Source organism: Pseudophryne corroboree, chromosome 9 (assembly GCF_028390025.1).
Source record: "Pseudophryne corroboree isolate aPseCor3 chromosome 9, aPseCor3.hap2, whole genome shotgun sequence".
NCBI classification, from domain to species: Eukaryota; Metazoa; Chordata; class Amphibia; order Anura; family Myobatrachidae; genus Pseudophryne; species Pseudophryne corroboree.
Window position 1 is genome coordinate 196,317,634 of NC_086452.1, and position 14,146 is coordinate 196,331,779.

The following is a 14,146-nucleotide window of genomic DNA, read 5'->3' on the forward strand; positions in this document are numbered from 1 at the left end:
GCATGTGAACGGCGTGCGAAAACAGCTGCAAATCTGTTTGCAACTCACTAACCATCAAATGATTTTTCCAGTCTGTGCGTAACCCAAGACTTACTTCTACTGTGCAATACAAACAGGCTGATCGGGGCCGGAGCTGACGTCACTTACCCGCCCAGAAAACGCTTGGGAACGTCTGCGTTTTTCCTAACACTGCCAGAAAACGGTCAGTTACCACCCCTAAACGTCTGGTTCCTGTCAATCACTATGCGAACGCACAACAGCAGTCAGGTCTGAATTGGGCCCCCTATCCCTCCCCGGAGGTGCCTAACTGTAACCTCCCCTCCCCACAGCCTAACCCCAACCTTTCCCACTTACTTCCCCGCTTAGTGCCTAACTCTAACACCCCCTTAGTGCTTAGACCTAAAAAAAACCCACGCAGCCTAAACCTAAACCCACCGCAGCCTAACCCTAAACCTCCCTGGCATACTTACATTCGGGATGCTGGCAGTCATAATTCCGGTGCCAGCATTGTGATCAGTGTCTGGATCCTTGCGTCGGTCTTGTGACCAATGTCGGGAATCTTGCGTCGGGATTCCAACTACCAGCATCCCGACTATGGTATGCTGACCGGATCCCCGTATACGGTACTGTTCCTGCCATAGCAGGGTTCAGAGGTGTTCTCAGCTGGTGCTCCCCATCTTTGCCCTCAGTGCACTGATGTCATGATGTCATAGAGCAAGCACTGGAGCAGCAGGAAGTTGGGAGCTTAAGGATACACCCTGCCCCTTTCTATGCCGTGAGCTGCTTCCCAATTCATCCTGCAAGCTGTAAAGGGATGGAGACTCAAAAGGTAACATCTAGGAGACTGAGGGGTTAATTCAGACCTGATTGCTGCTGTGCGTTTTCGCACAGTGGGCGATCAGGTCTGAACTGCGCATGCGCCGCAGTGCGCATGTGCATGCTAGAGATGCTATTGGCATCTCAGCCCAGCAATTGCCTCTGCCTGATTGACAGGCAGAGGCGTTCGCTGGGCGGGAGGGGGTGGGCCGGTGGCGTTTGGCTGCTGTTTTGGTGGCGCGGTCCGGGCAACGCAGGTATGCCCAGACCATGCAGGGTCGGGCCGTGGCAGCTGCGTGACATCAAATGCAACCACTGCGGCCCGGTATGCGACAGGTAGCTCCCTGCCAGCGCGCAGGAGCTGCGCAGATAGGAAGCTACTTGTCAAGTACAAAAGCATTGCCGCTGTGCGATGCTTTTGTTCTTGTGGGGAAGGGGGGGTAGGGCCTGACATTCGAGGCGGACTAGCCCCGTGCTGGGCATGTCAGAGTAAATGATCGTAGATGTGCTAAATTTAGCACATCTACGTTCATCTCTGAATTACCCCCTGAGATTGGATCATCGGGGTCATTCTGACCCGATCGCACGCTGCAGTTTATCGCAGCGGTGCGATCGGGTCCGAACTGCGCATGCGCCGGCGCATGCCCGCCGGGCGAAGGCCGTCACTGCGCTACGATCGCCTCTGCCTGACGCCGGGCGAAGGCCGTCACTGCGCTACGATCGCCTCTGCCTGATTGACAGACAGAAGCGGTCGCTGGGTAGGATGGGGTGGAACGGCGTCGTTTGGCCGCCGTTTCGTGGCGCGGTCCGGCCAACGCTGGCGGGGCCGGACCGTGTGCGGGGGGCGGGCCGTAGCAGCTGGGTGATGTCACACACAGCCGCTGCGGGCCAGCAGCGACGAGTAGCTCCTGGCCAGCACGCTAAAGTTGCACTGGCCGGGAGCTACTCCTAAAGTGCAAAAGCATCGCCGCTGTGCGATGCTTTTGCACTTCTGCAAGGGGGGGGCGGCACTGACATGCAGGGTGGGATAGCCCTGTGCTGGGCGTCCCCCCGCATGTCTATGGACATGATTGTAGCCCTGCAAAATTTTGCAGGGCTACGATCAACTCGGAATGACCCCCCCATGATGGGCTTTTCATCATGGATACAAGTGAAATCACTGCAATACAGTACCAGAGCAAAATAAACTCAATATAAGCATTTTATTTAGTTCCGTTTAGTTAAAAAATATTTTTTTCTTTACAAAATGATTTGTTTGAACATAATAGTTTTGGTTTAGCAGAGGCGTAACTCTGGGAGGCAACGGAGTCATATGCTGCCGGGTTCCTGCACTGACGGGGGCACCTCTCCTCCCATTTTGTGACACCATTGAATTAAGTTAATCGATAGCTGCCGCTATCTCTTCAGTGGCCGATTTCCTCACTGGTTCCTTAACCTTACAAATCTCACACTTTTTATTATACTGTAGATACACATTTTACAAGTGTCACACCCAGGATTAGAAACCACAACCTATTACACTGGAAGCAGGCACCTCAGTGATGGAGCTATTTGATCCTGTATAGGAAATATGATAATTCTAACTATATGAAGTTACTGCTCTGACAATTACACGTAACTTGATACAGTCAAAATTCTCAAGCTTCCTGTATAGGAGCAAATAGCTCCATCAGTACAGTTTCTGCTGTCAGTGTAACAGGTCATGGGTTACACATGCATACATACATACATACTGTACATATATTTATCTAAATATGGGGGGGGGGCACCAATATTTAGCTTGCCTCCGGGCAACTGGTACGAACTTACGCCACTGTACGTAGGGGAGTTCTTAGATGAAGCAGTGGGTGCTGAGTATGCCAAATCTTCCACGGATTTCTCAAAAACTGTGTTTCTTTCTCAGTCTGTGACATCGTAGTTGAAATCTGGGATATCATGCCCCGTAAAGAATCCACCCATGGGGGTTCTGATTCAGAAGTCTGGGAAAGTACATTGCTGTCCTGAGTACATGGAATAGACTCTTCAGGAGAAGATAAACACTCTGCAGTACAGAACACAGATTCCTTAGACATGGTAACATGGATATACACTTACACACCCACACAGGAAAATGTCAGACACAGTTTCCCCCCAGAGTATCTGCATCAGGGCCGGATTAAGCGTGGTGGGGGCCCCGGGCAATGAAGTTGAGGGAGCCCCCAATACAGTAGATGACAGACCCCTGAGTCCACCCTTACACACACACACACACACACACACACACACACTTGCTGCACACAACACACATACACCCATGCTGCACACAACACGCACACATACACACACACACACACACATGCGCGCACGCTACCTGTCCATCCGGTGGTGCAGTGGATGCCGGAGTCAGGGCCCCCGCACCCAGGAGCGTAGTAATCTCCCCCCTCCTGGAGGCTCAGCTGTTCATTAACAGCGCCGCCGAGGTGTTCCTTACAGCATTTAATAGTCTCGCGGGATGCTGCATTGAAATCCCGCAAAACTATGAAATGCTGTGCAAGGAACACCTCCTCGGCAGCGCTGTTAATGAACAGCTGAGCTGAGCCGCCGGGAGGAGGGAAACTACCATGCTCCTGGGTGTGGGGGCCCCTCCCTTAATCCCGCCCTGACCTGCAGAGAAGCACAGAGTATAAGGAGCCAGCCACACAGCACACACTCCCCCCCTGTCTATAACACCCTGGTACCGAGGAGGATAACTGGAGTTATGTGGAGGTCAGCGCTCCCTGTCAGCATCTTGATCCTAAGATCTGCAGGGAGAAAATGGCACTGGTGAGTGCAGGATCTGCTCTGAGAAGCCCCGCCCCCTGTAATGGCCCGTGCATTCAGCATGCCAAGGTCCTTCATGGCCTCCACCATGAACCCTGCAGAATCCTGTATGTGACACAAAAACAATTCAATGTCACTCCTATCCATAGTATCTAAGTCCTCTAGCAATGTGCCTGACCACTTTACTATGGCTTTAGAAATCCACACACAAGCAATAGTGGGTCTTAAAGCTACGCCAGTAGCTGTTTATAATGATTTGAGGGTAGTCTCAATCTTGCGGTCAGCCGGCTCTTTCAAAGCGGTTGAACCAGGAACGGGTAAAACCACCTTTTTTGACAACCTAGGTACAGAAGCGTCAACAATAGGGGGGTTTTCCCACTTTTTTCTATCCTCTTCAGGAAAAGGGAAAGCAATGAGAACACTTTTTGGGATCTGGAATTTTTTCTCTGGGTTTTCCCAGGATTTTTCAAACAAAGAGTTTAACTCCTTGGAAGCCGGGAAGGTAAGCGAGGATTTCTTACTTTCTGTAAAATAAGATTCCTCTACCTGCTCAGGTACCTTCTCAGTTATGTGTAAAATGTCCCTAATGGCTTCAATCGTTAGTTGCACCCCCTTAGCAAGTGATGCATCCCCCCCCCCCCTGCATATCCCCATCACCGTTCCCTGTACCAGAGTCGGTATCAGTGTCAACTTGCATTATCTGTACAAGTGTTCGTTTTTGTAGGTACGTAGGCAGAGGCGTAACTCTGGGAGGCAACGGAGTCATCTGCCGCCGGGCTCCTGCACTGACGGGGGGCACCTCTCCTCCCATTTTGTGACACCATTGAATTAAGTTAATCGATAGCTGCCGCTATCTCTTCAGTGGCCGATTTCCTCACTGGTTCCTTAACCTTACAAATCTCACACTTTTTATTATACTGTAGATACACATTTTACAAGTGTCACACCCAGGATTAGAAACCACAACCTATTACACTGGAAGCAGGCACCTCAGTGATGGAGCTATTTGATCTTGTATAGGAAATATGAGAATTCTAACTATATGAAGATACATCTCTGACTATTACACGTAACTTGATATAGTTAAAATTCTCATGCTTCCTGTATAGGAGCAAATAGCTCCATCAGTATAGTTTCTGCTGTCAGTGTAACAGGTCATGGGTTACACATACATACATACATACATACATACATACATACATATATTTATCTAAATATGGGGGGGGGGGCACCAATATTTAGCTTGCCTCCGGGCAACTGGTACGAACTTACGCCACTGTGGTTTAGTATAAAAAGCAATAGCCTGGTAATACACAACCTATTGTAATAAACATGTAGTTGATGTTGAAAATATTTTCTGAATGTTAAAATTTATTTTATTCTGGTTGAGATTTGCAGACAGACTAAAGGTTTGTAATCGATCATGTTTTCTTTTCTCATCCTTTGCAGGCTCTTGGTGGATTGGTCATTGCTGCTGTAATTAAATATGCTGATAATATCCTAAAAGGCTTCGCCACCTCTCTCTCCATCATTCTGTCAACACTAATCTCCTACTTTTGGCTACAGGACTTTGTCCCTACCAGGTAATAGTGTAATTTGATAGCTATCAAAAGAATCCTGTGCTGACAATAAGGTTATGCAGCTTATAACAGGTTTTATTTACATGTTTGTCTATATGTACATTAAGTGGCGTAGCAGTAGAGATAGCAACCACTACATGGCAGGCCCAATTAGTAATCTTATACGCTACATGGCGTAGGTGTAGAGATAGCAACCACTACATGATGGGCCCAGTTAGGAATCCCATAAACTACATGGCGTAGCAGTAGAGATAGCAACCACTACATGGTGGGCTCAGTTAGAAATCCTATATGCTACATGGCATAGCAGTATAATGTATATAGCAACCACTACATGGTGGGCTCATTTAGTAATCTTATATGTTACATTGCTTAGCCGTAGAGATAGCAACCACTACATGTTGTGCCCAATTAGAAATCTTTAACTCTACATGGCATAGCACTAGAGATAGCAACCACTACATGGCAGGCTCAGTTAGTAATCCTATATGCTACATGGGGTAGCAGTAGAGATATCAACCACTACATGGTGGGCTCAGTAATCCTATGTGCTACATGGCATAGCAGTAGAGACAGCAACCACTACATAGTGGGCACAGTTATTAATCTTATATGCTACATGGCATAGCATTAGAGATGGCAACCACTACATGGTGGGCACAGTTATTAATCTTATATGCTACATGGCATAGCATTAGAGATGGCAACCACTACATGGTGGGCTCAGTTAGTAATCCTATACGCTACATTGCTTAGCAGTAGAGATAGCAACCACTACATGTTGTGCCCAATTAGAAATCTTTAACTCTACATGGCATAGCACTAGAGATAGCAACCACTACATGGCAGGCTCAGTTAGTAATCCTATATGCTACATGGGGTAGCAGTAAAGATAGCAACCACTACATGGCAGGCCCAGTTAGTAATCTTATATGCTACATGGCATAGCATTAGAGATAGCAACCACTTCATTGTGGGCCCAATTAGTAATCCTATACGCTACATGGCATAGCAGTAGAGATGGCAACCACAACATGGCAGGCCCCGTTAGTAATCCTATATGCTACATGGGGTAGCAGTAGAGATAGCAACCACTACATGGTGGGCTCAGTAATCCTATGTGCTACATGGCATAGCAGTAGAGATAGCAACCACTACATGGTGGGCACAGTTATTAATCTTATATGCTTCATGGCATAGCATTAGAGATGGCAACCACTACATGGTGGGCTCAGTTAGTAATCCTATACGCTACATTGCTTAGCAGTAGAGATAGCAACCACTACATGTTGTGCCCAATTAGAAATCTTTAACTCTACATGGCATAGCACTAGAGATAGCAACCACTACATGGCAGGCTCAGTTAGTAATCCTATATGCTACATGGGGTAGCAGTAAAGATAGCAACCACTACATGGCAGGCCCAGTTAGTAATCTTATATGCTACATGGCATAGCATTAGAGATAGCAACCACTACATTGTGGGCCCAATTAGTAATCCTATACGCTACATGGCATAGCAGTAGAGATGGCAACCACAACATGGCAGGCCCAGTTAGTAATCCTATATGCTACATGGGGTAGTAGTAGTAGAGATAGCAACCACTACATGGTGGGCTCAGTTGGTAATCCTATATGCTACATGGCGTAGCAGTAGAGATGACAGCCACTACATGGCAGGCTCAGTTAGTAATCCTATATGCTACATATAGCAGTAGAGATAGCAACCACTACATGGTGGGCCCAGTTAGTAATCCTATATGCTACATGGGGTAGCAGTAGAGATAGCAACCACTACATGGTGGGCCCAGTTAGTAATCCTATATGCTACGTGGGGTAGCAGTAGAGATAGCAATCACTACATTGTGGGCTCAGTTAGTAATCCTATACGCTACATTGCGTAGCAGTAGAGATAGCAACCACTACATGGTGGGCTCAGTTAGAAATTCTATATGCTACATGGCATAGCAGTAGAGATAGCAACCACTACATGGCAGGCCCAGTTAGTAATCTTATATGCTACATGGCATAGCATTAGAGATAGCAACCACTACATTGTGGGCCCAAATAGTAATCCTATACGCTACATGGCATAGCAGTAGAGATGGCAACCACAACATGGCAGGCCCAGTTAGAAATCCTATATGCTACATGGGGTAGTAGTAGAGATAGCAACCACTACATGGTGGGCTCAGTTAGTAATCCTATATGCTACATGGCGTAGCAGTAGAGATGACAGCCACTACATGGCAGGCTCAGTTAGTAATCCTATATGCTACATATCATAGCAATAGAGATAGCAACCACTACATGGTGGGCCCAGTTAGTAATCCTATATGCTACGTGGGGTAACAGTAGAGATAGCAATCACTACATTGTGGGCTCAGTTAGTAATCCTATACGCTACATTGCGTAGCATTAGAGATAGCAACCACTACATGGTGGGCTCAGTTAGAAATTCTATATGCTACATGGCATAGCAGTAGAGATAGCAACCACTACATGGTGGGCCCAGTTAGTAATCCTATATGCTACATGGGATAGCAGTAGAGATAGCAACCACTACATGGTGGGCCCAGTTAGTAATCCTATATGCTATGTGGGGTAGCAGTAGAGATAGCAATCACTACATTGTGGGCTCAGTTAGTAATCCTATACGCTACATTGCGTAGCAGTAGAGATAGCAACCACTACATGGTGGGCTCAGTTAGAAATTCTATATGCTACATGGCATAGCAGTAGATATAGTAACCACTACATGGTGGGCTCAGTTAGTAATCCTATATGCTACATGGCATAGCTGTAGAGATTGCAACCACTACATGGTGGGTCCAGTTAGTAATCCTATACGCTACATGGCGTAGCAGTAGAGATAGCAACCACTACACGGCAGGCACAGTTAGAAAACCTATATGCTACATGGGGTAGCAGTAGAGATAGCAACCACTACATGGTGGGCTACGTTAGTAATCCTATATGCTACATGAGTAGCAGTAGAGATGGCAACCACTACATGGCAGGCCCAGTTAGTAATCCTATATGCTACATGTCATAGCAGTAGAGATAGCAACCACTACATGGTAGGCCCAGTTTGTAATCCTATATGCTACATGGCATAGCTGTAAAGATAGCAACCACTACATGGTGGCTCAGTTAGTAATCCTATATGCTACATGGGTAGCAGTAGAGATGGCAACCACTACATGTCAGGCCCAGTTAGTAATCCTATATGCTACATGTCATAGCAGTAGAGATAGCAACCACTACATTGTGGGCCCAGTTGGTAATCCTATATGCTACATGGCATAGCTGTAGAGATAGCAACCACTACATGGTGGGCTCAGTTAGTAATCCTATATGCTACATGGCGTAGCAGTAGAGATGGCAACCACTACATGGCATGCCCTGTTAGTAATCCTATATGCTACATGTCATAGCTGTAGAGATTGCAACCACTACATGGTGGGTCCAGTTAGTAATCCTATATGCTACGTGGAGTAGCAGTAGAGATAGCAACCGCTACATTGTGGACTCAGTTAGTAATTCTATACGCTACATGGCATAGCAGTAGATATAGCAACCACTACATGGTGGGCTCAGTACGAAATTCTATATTCTACATGGCATAGCAGTAGAGATAGCAACCACTACATGGTGGGTTCAGTTAGAAATTCTATATGCTACATAGGCTGCTTATTTCTTTCCTTTTCATAGTGGGTTAGGAAGGCAACATGCCATGTTCAGCAGTTCTGTTAAATGTTCTAATTTTAAAGTCTCCAGAAATGCAGGTAGCTCTGACAAAACTTATGTGTTATGTGTGCTGTAAGGGTAAGGAAGTGTAAGGGGGCCCAATTCCACCTTTGCAGTAGGATACAAGGGCATGTAGCCTCTCTGCTGCATGCATCTACCAATTTCCCAGTATTTTATGCTAATGGCACCATCCCTGACTCCTGCTGTCTCTGTTACTTCTGATGTTCTGCAACAGTGGATCAGTCTGAAGGTGGAATTAATTTATAGTGTATAATTAACTCATTTTTCTTTTTTGAGCTTCGTTAACTTTACTGAAAATAATTTTCTTTGTTCCCGCACTCCCCAAAAGGGCAACTTGCTCCGGTGCAATCAAAGTGATTACCATACATCTTGTCTGAGTCAACATACTTCTTAAAAAAAGTGTGTATTAGGAAAAGCTTTTTGGGGGCATCCGCCCCATCTTCAGGACCACATACAATACAATAAATAATGTTCTATGTGGTTCTGAAGACGGGGCAGTCTTTTAAGCGATATGTTGACTCGGAGTGCCATCATTAAGCAAGACTTATATGTGTGTATATATGGATTGGGGCCACGTTGCCAGCAGCTGGGATCCCGGCAGCGGGATCCCGGCGGCGGCGGGAGGGGGGGCGAGTGAGCGCAATGAACCTCCTTGCGAGCTCGCCACAGGTTCTATTCCCACTCTATGGGTGTCTGGACATCCACGAGTGGGAATAGTCCCCTCTAGTCGGCATGCCGACTAGCTGTATTTTCATTGTTCGGGAATGGCACTCAATCCCACGATACGTTGTAATGTCCTGGGTGCTGTTTCATAACCACCGTGGTGGTTAGTATAGAGGCGACTAGCACCGTAAGCTGGTCAACATTTCAATTTAATTCTAAATATACGCATATATGTGAAAAATGGATGAGAAAATCGTACCTCTTAGTGTAGAATTAGTGCCTGTACCCGTCACAATTTTACAACACCATTAAAGTAAAGGTATAACAAATATATGGTTATGGTATAAGGAAGATGATATACTTATATCCATCAAGTTGATATATCTTCTATATTCCGTACACCTTTACTTTAATGGTCTTGTAAATTAGTGATGGGTACAGGCACCAGTTCTAACATACTACACTAGGAGGTGCTATTTTCTCATCCATTTTTCACAGATTCATATAAGATTGAGAGAACAACGGTTACTTGGAGAACAGCAGCCACCCTTATTATAGGGGAGTGTGAACAGACTATTATTCTGGATGTTTATCGTCATACAGAAAATCTATTGTGGAACTTTAAGCATTGGAAAGATGATTAATAACATTGGGGTTTGGTGTATCGCTCTGCACTACTTTATATTTTAGAAAATATATTGGTGATGGGTAGAGACAGCGATTCTAACATACTACACTAAGGGTGTGTACACACGGTGAGATTCGGACTTAACCGATTCTCACTGTGCGACAGGGGCCGGGTCGGCACTTAGCCAGTATCGCAAGCACATAATGAGTGTGCTTGCGATCCTGGTTCTGTGCGATTTTGGCTAAGTGTCAATCTTGACTATCTCTTCTATAGAGATAGTCAAGATTGACTTGCCTGCACAGTCTATTTTTTCTGCCGATGCCGACCGCGCGGGGCCACGCATCAGCATCGAATCGGGATCGCAAGGTGACTGTCACCTTGCGATCTGCACTATCTTTTCTTCCGATTCTGACTATATAGTCAGAATCGGAAGAAAAGATCTCACCGTGTGTACACACCCTAAAGGTGGGTACACACTAGTAGATATATCTGCAGATCAATTGATCTGCAGATATATCTATGGACGGATCGGGCAGTGTGTTCAGCATACACACTGCCCGATCCGCCGGGGACTGACGTCATGAACTGGGCAGCGTGTACACCCGCCCGCCCAGTTCAGCTGTCAATCACCGCCGGCCGCTGCAGCATGTGTATGGGCGGTCGGCCGACCCCGCCCCGTACACACACAGCGACGCGCCAATATATCGGTAGATATATTGGCCGTCGGCTGTGCTGCGCGGCCGACGCGATACGTCTGTGAACGACGGAGTTCACAGACGTATTGGCCGTACACACTGGCCGACGGTCCCGCGATATATCAGCCGTTCGAGAGAACGGCCGATATATCGACCAGTGTGTACGGGCCTTAAGAGGCAGGGGCGTCGGAATGGGGGGGGGCAAGGGGGCAGCTCGCCCCCCGCAAAGATGAGAGAGGCACCTATTACCCATAGCATGGGAGCGGCAGTCAGGTGAAACACCGCGGCCAGCTGCCGCACTTTACAGCTGATGTGCAGTACCAGCCTCCTCTGCTTCTTCCTTGCACGGCATCACACTCGGTATCAGACTGACTTCAGCCCTGGCCCCTGTGTAACACACAAGGCTGAAGTCAGTCTGATATACAGTGTGATGCCGTGCAATGAAGAAGCAGAGGGAGCTGGTGCTGCACATCTCAGGTGGTCCCGAACTCCTCCACTGCCACCTCCTCCTCCCCTGCAGTGGCTCCGCCCCCAACCACAGTGGCTCCACTCCCACCTCTTCCCAGTGGCTCTGCCAGTGGAAACTCCCCTGCAGCCATGGAGGATGTAGCGGGAGAAGGGACACCAAGCCTGACCCGGACTGCTCTGCCCCTGCCCATGTCGGCTCACAGTGACAGTACCGCGATTCGCGGGCATTTTGGGGGCAGCGCCTAATGCTGTGAAATGCCAGCCCCCATAAGAGACCTGATCTGTACTGTAGTCAGGTAATGTCCGTCTCTCTCTCTCTCCCCCCCCCCTCCCTTTCTCCCTGACACTATCTCTCTCTGGGCTCTCCCTGACACTATCTCTCTCTGGGCTCACCCTGACACTATCTCTCTCTGGGCTCACCCTGACACTATCTCTCTCTGGGCTCTCCCTGACACTATCTCTGTCTGGGCTCACCCTGACACTCTCTCTCTCTGGGCTCACCCTGACACTATCTCTCTCTGGGCTCACCCTGACACTATCTCTCTCTGGGCTCACCCTGATACTATCTCTGTCTGGGCTCACCCTGACACTATCTCTCTCTGGGCTCTCCCTGACACTATCTCTCTCTGGGCTCTCCCTGACACTATCTCTCTCTGGGCGGGATGTAGTAATGCTTACCGGCACAGTTTTTCCCATTTAACGCAGAGGCTATTTAACGTAGAGAGATATGTACTAAACCTCGGTAACTGAGATGCCCTTCTTACCGTACTGCTGGGTGGCTGAGCAGGGCAGGGAGATAGCCACCAGCAGCAAGAGCAGCATGTCGGAGAGCAGCAGCCGAGGGTGCGGGCTGTACATACCTGAGGCAGCCGGATATACAGTACAACAGTGCTGAGAGCCTCTGGAGCCCACACCCTCGGAGCTGTAGTACTCCGGCAGAGGAAACTCATCCCCCGAACCCTGCGTCGCGAAAGTGGAAACTGCAGCCACTTGTTGCCGACATGGTGCTGCTGCTGGCTGTCCTCCCGGCTTGGCCACTCAGCAGTACGGTGAGAAGGGCATATCAGTGCCCGAGGTATAGTACATCTCTCTGCGTTAAATAGCCTCTGCAGTAAATGGGAAAAACCGTGGCGGTAAGCATTAGTACATCCCGCTCTCCCTGACACTGTCTCTCTGTCCCCTCCACACTCTCTCTCTTTGACAATGGGGGTGATTCAGATCTGATCGTAGATGTGCTAAATTCAGCACATCTGCGATCAGTTACTCAGACATGCGGGGGGACGCCCAGCACAGGGTTAGTCCGCCCCGCATGTCTTGTTCTGCCCTCCCCACCACCGCTTGTGGAAGCATTGCACGGCTGCGATGCCTTCGCACCCAGCGAGTAGTCCCCTGTCTGCGCAGCTAGTGCACAGCCTAGCTGTGCTGGCTCGCGGCTACCCACTGCGTCCCTGGGTGCATCAGCTGCATGTGACGTCACGCAGCTGCCGTGGCCCACCCCCACAACGGTCCGGACACGCCTGCGTTGTCCGGACCGTGCCCCACCAACGGCGTTCTAACATTGGCACACCCCCTCTCACCCCGCAACCGCCACTGCCTGTCAATCAGGCAGAGGCAGTCGCAGCCCTGAGATACTTTCGAGGCACACTCCCCAAAGGGCTTAAGACTGCGATCGCTGCCTCTGCAGTGATCCAGTCTGAATTAGGCGCTCTGTCTCCCACACACTCTTTCTGACACTGTATCTCTCTCCCTGGCACTCTCTCTCTCTGTTACACTGTCTCTCTCTCCCTCTCTCCCTAATGCTGTGTAAATATCTCTCCCTGGTACTGTCTCACTGTCCCTTACACTCTCTCATCTTTCTCTCCCTCTTTCTCTCTTCCTGACACTATCTCCCTCCCTCACCCCTCTCTCTCTCTCTCTCTCTCTCTCTCTCTCTCTCTCTCACTTTTCCTCCCTCTCCCTCTCCATCTGTCTCTCTCCGACACTATTTCTCTCCCTCCCTCTCCCTGACACTGTCTCTCTGTCCCCTCCCCACACTCTCTCTCTTTGACACTATCTCCCCCTCTCTCTTCCTGACACTGTGTCTCTCTCTCTCTCTCTCTCTCTGTGACACTCATCTTTTTCTCTCCCTCTTTCTCTCTCCCTGGCACTCTCTCTCTCTCTCTCTCTATGTGACACTGTCTCTCCCTCTCTCCCTGAAGCTGTGTAAATCTCTCTCCCTGGTACTGTCTCTCTGTCCCTGACACTGTCTTTCTCTTCCCCTGACACTGTATGTCTATCTCTCCCTCTCACTCCCTAACACTGTCTCTCTCCCTGACACTACCTCTCTCTTGACACTGTTTCTCCCTCTCTTTCACTCTCTCCCTCTCTTTCTCTCCCTGACTTTCTCTTTCCCTGACACTCTCATCTCTTCCTCCCTGACACCCTCTCGCTCACTTCTCTCTTTCACTCATTCCCTCTTTTCCATGAAACCCTCTCTCCCTCTCTCTCTCCCCCTGATATCCGATTATTCTGTCTCACTCTCTCCTGCTACCCCAAGGAGCATTATAGTAACAACAGCGGGGGGCAGGGGGGCCCTTTCAAAAAATTTCTATGGGAACAACAAAGTTCTAGTTACGCCCCTGCCTCACACCGTCCAGCATCAGCCGCCTCGTCACTGCCTATCCTCCCCTCCTCCCGCCTTCCTCCGAATTTTTGCCGGACCACTGCCTATGGCCTGGGAGCCCATC

General features: G+C 48.7%; 1 protein-coding gene across 2 annotated transcripts in view; it reads left to right on the plus strand.

The window, feature by feature from the left end:
- The window catches only part of SLC35A3 (solute carrier family 35 member A3), a 213,672-nt gene that overhangs the window by 181,171 nt on the left and 18,355 nt on the right, over positions 1 to 14,146 (plus strand). For both annotated transcript variants that reach the window (XM_063940064.1, XM_063940063.1), the window contains exon 7: positions 5,065 to 5,198. In XM_063940064.1, coding sequence (XP_063796134.1) covers positions 5,065 to 5,198 — 134 coding nt within the window. The remainder of the gene's footprint in view (positions 1 to 5,064; positions 5,199 to 14,146) is intronic.